The 6,000-nt window shown below is 32.7% G+C and overlaps 1 protein-coding gene across 5 annotated transcripts in view; it reads left to right on the plus strand.

Annotated features, from left to right (window-relative positions):
• MMADHC (metabolism of cobalamin associated D) overlaps positions 1-5,644 on the plus strand; it is a 29,567-nt gene extending 23,923 nt beyond the window's left edge. For all 5 annotated transcript variants that reach the window (XM_045066618.1, XM_004743823.3, XM_004743821.3 and 2 more), the window contains 3 exons: positions 456-586; positions 4,306-4,392; positions 5,126-5,644. In XM_045066618.1, coding sequence (XP_044922553.1) covers positions 456-586; positions 4,306-4,392; positions 5,126-5,320 — 413 coding nt within the window. In that variant the 3' untranslated portion in view covers positions 5,321-5,644. The remainder of the gene's footprint in view (positions 1-455; positions 587-4,305; positions 4,393-5,125) is intronic.
• Positions 5,645-6,000: the final 356 nt, after the last annotated feature.

Below are 6,000 nucleotides of genomic sequence, written 5' to 3' on the forward strand. Positions count from 1 at the left end.
TTACTTTGTAACTTAATACTGTAATATGTCTGGCCTGAAAAGATTACATGGCCAAGGTAGGGTCTTTCAGATATCCCCTCATAGCTGTATAGACTTGTCAGTACTTTTTCCCTGAAATCCTTCTACTTCTCGGTGATTAGTGTAGCTATAATTTCATGAACTAATACATAATACTGAGAAAATTTTAATACTTCATCTGAAGATTACAAGACCAATAACAAGTAACCTTATTTGCTCTTCAGAATTGTTGACAGCAGTATTTCAGTTCAACAAGAGCAGAAGTTAACCAAAAGTTCTCTTCAAATTTTTTCAAAAATATTATGCGTTTATCAACCTAACATGTACCACAATAATTAAACTTACCCATCACTTTTGTAAGAATTACTTTTATGTACTGCTTCTTTAAAAGAAAAAAAAAACTTATTTGCTCTCTGGAATTTTATTCTTTTATATAGATTTTGAGTCACTGTTTCCAGAAGGAGCTACCAACAAACTAATGATTCTGACTATAACACAGAAAACAAAGAATGATATGACTGTTTGGAGCGAAGAGGTAGAAAATGAAAGAGAAATGCTTTTAGAAAAGGTAATTTTTTCCATTGCTGACAATTTAAATTTTGTGATGTTTAAATACCAGTGAACCAGCATTTTTAAATGATGGGTATCTTTTTAGCATTTATTAATTCTCTGCTAATGTAAAAGTCCTTAGTATGGACATACATCTTAAAATAAAAATGCCATCATTTTCTGTTTTTAATATCTTCAAAAAACTTAGATTCTTTCTAGTACTTTCCTCAGATTTTTTTTGAATTTTGGAAAATACAATAAAAATGGCAAAAATAAAATTAACTCTTCCTACCTGTCACTCTCTCTTCTTAAAGCAAGTCAGGTAAAAAGTGAAAACTACTCCAGTCTTCAAGGAATAAACTCTAACAGTTTACAGTACAGTAACAATGTATTGTATACCCACTTTTTTCCTGTCCTTTGCTTTTTACTAAAAAATGTTTTGACACTTTTCCATAGCATTACAGATTTTATACTATGTAAAATCTGTATAGTATTATATTTCATGAGCAAACCATAAATTTTTTATGTTAAAAATTCCCTGAGTAATTTGTAAGTTGAAAAACTTTTGCTGTTATAGGCAGTGAATATATTTGTGCATATATTTTTATGCGCACACTTACATCTGTAGATTTCTAAATAGGGAATTGGTGAATCCAGGTTGTATATTCACTTTATGTTTTGATGGATGCTGCCTAGATGGCCCTAGTATATATGTTGTCACCATAACTTACTTACCCTGGATATTATTAGCATTTCTTTCTATTTCACCAACCTGAGTAATGTGAAGTGGTAAATTAAAGTCTTCAATTTAAAAAAATACAAAAACATATAATTGTCTTAAGAGTTTGATATTGGGTTATGAGTTTCTGTAAGATATGAAAATATCCCTTTGCCTGTGTGTCAGGTAAAGATTAGCTCACTTGGGTATTTTAGTTAAGGGAATTTTTTTCAAATATAGTTAGCTAATTTCCATGTAAAGTAATATTAGGAATTTTTAAATATTTTCTTTAGGATTGGATATATGGTTCTCTGCATTTGTAAATTATCATTTATATACTGAACAGAATCTCTTAGGATGATGACTTTTGACTTCATATTAAAATATCCCACATAGGGGCACCTGAATGCTCAGTGGGTTGAGCCACTACCTTCGGTTCAGGTCATGATCCCAGGGTCCTGGGATTGAGCCCCGCATCGGGCTCTCTGCTCTGCAGGGAGCCTGCTTCCCCCTCTCTCTCTGCCTGCCTCTCTGCTTACTTGTGAGCTCTGTCTGTCAAATGAATAAATCTTAAAAAAAAAAATCCCATGTTATCATGATCATGAGCAGGGTGCATGCTAGTTAATAAGGAAGTTACAGAGAGGCGTACGAACTGTCTGATTTTAAAGAGATCTGAATTTAGAGAGTTGAAATTCAGGCAGTAACTCAAACCTTTTCTCTTTACCAACTAAGGCAGTATTTACTAATACATATATACTTACCATTGCTATCATTTTGTCACTAGAGCACTCCCAAATGTGCATCGCATTATTGGTCCTAATTTCCAATGAGTTAAACATTCTGAACCTCATTTGATACTGACCCCGGTATAAATGTCAGTTTTTTATAACCAATTTCAGGGTTTTGAAATGTCCTATTGTTTTTAATTTTATAAATGACTAAAGGGATGAAGATCTATTTTAGTATGTTAGTGATTATTTTAGAACCACCTGTAGTTTACTGTCAGTAGATGTTTTATGTTCTGTAGTTTAAATCTATTGTTGTTTTTTCCACCACATATCAGTGTTTGCTGTTGAGCAGAAATCTTAAAAGAAATACTTTTACCAATATTTGTATTGTTTTGTTCTTGTAGTTTAGTTTTGTTTCTGTTTATTAAATTGATGTATTTTCTAATGACTTTTCTAGACCATATTTAGTTGGTTTCTTATTTAAGAATTAAGATTAATGAGATTCAACAATAAGTATAAATATTAAGTATGAAGATAAACTAAAGAATACAATATTAATGTTTTTCATTATTTTACAAGGAAGTGCTGGGAGAAAGTAAGTTAGCTTAAATTGTTTCCTCTATATAGAAAAAGTTTGCTGATCCCTGCTAAAGAGCCACATAGTAAATTTTTAGGCTTTATAGGTTATAGGGTCTTAACTACTCAACTCAACCCTCATTTTGTTAAAGCAGCCATAGACAATATATAAATGAACAGACATGGATATATTCCATTGAAACCATATTGCACTTACTGGCACCCAGCTGGATTTGACCTTCAGGCTGCAAGCTGCTAACCTCTTAATTTAGGATAGGGCCCATCTTCCTCAGGCATAAACTTTGGGGGATCTCAGCTAAATGCCCATCATGCTCAGTGAAGTCTTAGCGCTTTGTGTGAACCAGAAATTCATGTTACCTAGCTGTGCACCACCTCTGGTGACACTACTGACCTCTCAGATGCCAGTTAGCACTCTTCTGTGAGGGCAATTCCTCAAGGAATCTTGGCTTGGGGGAGTGCACAGCTCTACCCTTGGTTACTGTACCAGTGTGAATTACTTTGCATTCTGCTGGGGAATCCGATTTATGCCTCTCTCTTCTAGTACCCTAACCCACAAATTTCAGATGCTTTAGTAGAACTCTTCCCTTTCTACCTCCTTAGCTTAGTGACACCATCACTTTGCTTGGAATCTTCTCCTTTGCCCTATGACAGTGTTCCAGACAGCTGGAACAAATATGGGCATCACCTAATTTGTTGCCCTTCTCTCCAAAATTACAGTTTTGGCTCACTATTGTTCAGGATTTAAAACCATTGTCTCATATATTTTAGTCAGTTTTACAGCTTTCAGCAGATGGCAAGCTTGATAGCTGTTATTCTATATGACCAGAAATGGATCTGTACCCTTGTTTTTAAACATTTATGGGTTGTTGTCTTTTTTTTTTTTAAACACAATAATCTGGTCCTAATATTTGTTACTGTCTTTTTCACTGCTTAGACTTCTGAGAAAGGTAGTAAAAACATCATAGGAATTACAAAGTAGAATGGTGAGACCAAGATTTTGAATAGGTGATACAGATGCATGGTTTGTAATAAATACTGTACAAAAAATAGGGTGTATAATGAAAATTATGTATCATGAATAGATGTGTTTTTGTAACACGAGTAACATTTTTTTAAAGATTTTATTTATTTATTTGAGAGAGAGAGAGCATGAGAGGGGAGAAGGTCAGAGGGAGAAGCAGACTCCCTGTGGAGCTGGGAGACCGATGCAGGACTTGATTCCGGGATCCCGGGATCATGACCTGAGCTGAAGGCAGTTGTTTAACCAACTGAGCTGCCCAGGCACCCCACAAATAACATTTTTAAACAACATTCAAATGAATGGTTCATATCTTTTCATTGTATTTTGTTTTCTTACCTTATTTTTATAATACAAAAATAGTAACTGTGTTTTCCAATTTGTGGCAAATTTGGGAGTTAATAGCAGAGAATTTATTAGAAATTGTTCCTAAAATAAGGAATAATTTAGTAGAAAAAATACACAAGTTAGACTTTCTGAAGGAAATGAAAGTGTTAAATGAACTATATTTTGGACTGGCATAAATAATTTATGACTTTATATCTAATTTATCATTAGTTGTATTTCCTTATTAATCTTACTGAGTTCTCTGAAGCAAAAGATATTTAAAAATGTTTTATATTTCAACAGTATGTAAGGATGCTATCTTCAGAACATTTTTTCCTTTTTCTCTGCAGTTCATTAATGGTGCTAAGGAAATTTGCTATGCTCTTCGAGCAGAAGGCTATTGGGCTGACTTTATTGACCCATCATCTGGTTTGGCAGTGAGTAATTACATTTTGAAAACCAGATTAATTTGAAGTAGGAATTTTTTTTATTATAAAATTGTTAAATGATCTGTTTCTAACAAAGTTATTATTTAACAGTTTTTAAACTTTACAACTTTATCCAAAGAAGTACCAGTTTGAATCAGTTCCATTCACAACCTTTGAGGGACCAGTCACTGACAATTAAGTTTTTCTGTCTTTATTAGTTTTCATTCTCACTAGTAAATACTTTTACATTAATGAATTTCGTAGTTACAAATTAGCAGTCATAGTTTAAGAAAGAAGACTTTTTAGAATTAAGAAAATATGGGTGTTAAATATTTATAAACGTTAACTTCCAGGAAGTATGTCTCTGACACTATACTTTGAAGAAAACAAGAACCACTGTTGTGGTCGCATTTTAAATTCTGGGCATAGCTTTCAGTTACAAATAATAATGAAACTATATACTGTTTCTTTTCGAAGTCAAAATCTAGAAAGATTGTATAATGTTAGGTGTTTGGTTCAGGATAGCATGTAATCTGCTAGATTATTGGTTTCACATTTCCAGAAGCACAGGTATTGGATTAAGAGGAAGTGCTTGGTCACATGCAGTACCTAAAAACTGCCCTTTTTAGGTTCTGATTTTTTAAATATTTGAAATATCAAAATAGGTGTGTATTCATGTTAATATAAAAACTATTACATCATTGTCTTTCTTGCTAATGAATATCACTTTTATCTCCTCCAGTTTTTTGGACCATATACAAACAACACTCTTTTTGAAACAGATGAACGCTATCGACATTTAGGATTCTCTGTGGATGATCTTGGCTGCTGCAAAGTGATTCGTCATAGGCTCTGGGGTACCCATGTGGTTGTAGGAAGCATCTTCACTAATGCAACACCAGACAGCCATATTATAAAAAAATTAGGTGGAAACTAACAGTAATGTCAATTTATCAGCTGTACTATTTGTATGTACCATTTGGGTTGATCTATAAACACTGTCAAAAGCTTCAGTTTTTAAAATTTACTTATTTCTGGGTATTTATTTCGACACTTACTGATTTACAGCATTGGCAAGTGGTATGTAATTTTTAAATCTCAACAGTTTATTCATACTATCATTGAATACATGTTGATCACATCCACATTGTATGAAATGTGGTAATTGACATGTAATCAGGACATGATCTCATATTGTTATTCTTCCCTTTATTGGAAAAACCTGTTTTATTTTTCTCTAAAAATAAATCACCTATTTGGATCTGTGTTTTTTCATTGCAATATGTTTAAAATAGAGTTCTTTAAAAAGATTAATGTAGTTTCTTATTTTTAAGCATTTTTTTAAAATGCAGTCGAATTCTAGATTCAGTAGCTTTCAATTTTATTACTTGCTAAGTGTTGGAGCATGTATTACTTTGAAGTAATGTTTGTGCAGAAAAATAAGGACTAATACTATATATGTAAAAGAATATGGATCTCAAAAAAGGATCCTTAACTCCTGGATTGAGGCATATAAATATAGGTTATTTTGACAAAACAGTGCCTCAGCTGCTAAGTCATATTTCTCCATTTTAGTAAGAGATAAAAACTATGGTACTTTACAGAAATGCCTCATTT

This window comes from Mustela putorius, unplaced genomic scaffold (genome assembly GCF_011764305.1).
Source record: "Mustela putorius furo isolate JIRA1106 unplaced genomic scaffold, ASM1176430v1.1 tig00003869_pilon_pilon_pilon, whole genome shotgun sequence".
Classification (NCBI taxonomy): domain Eukaryota; kingdom Metazoa; phylum Chordata; class Mammalia; order Carnivora; family Mustelidae; genus Mustela; species Mustela putorius.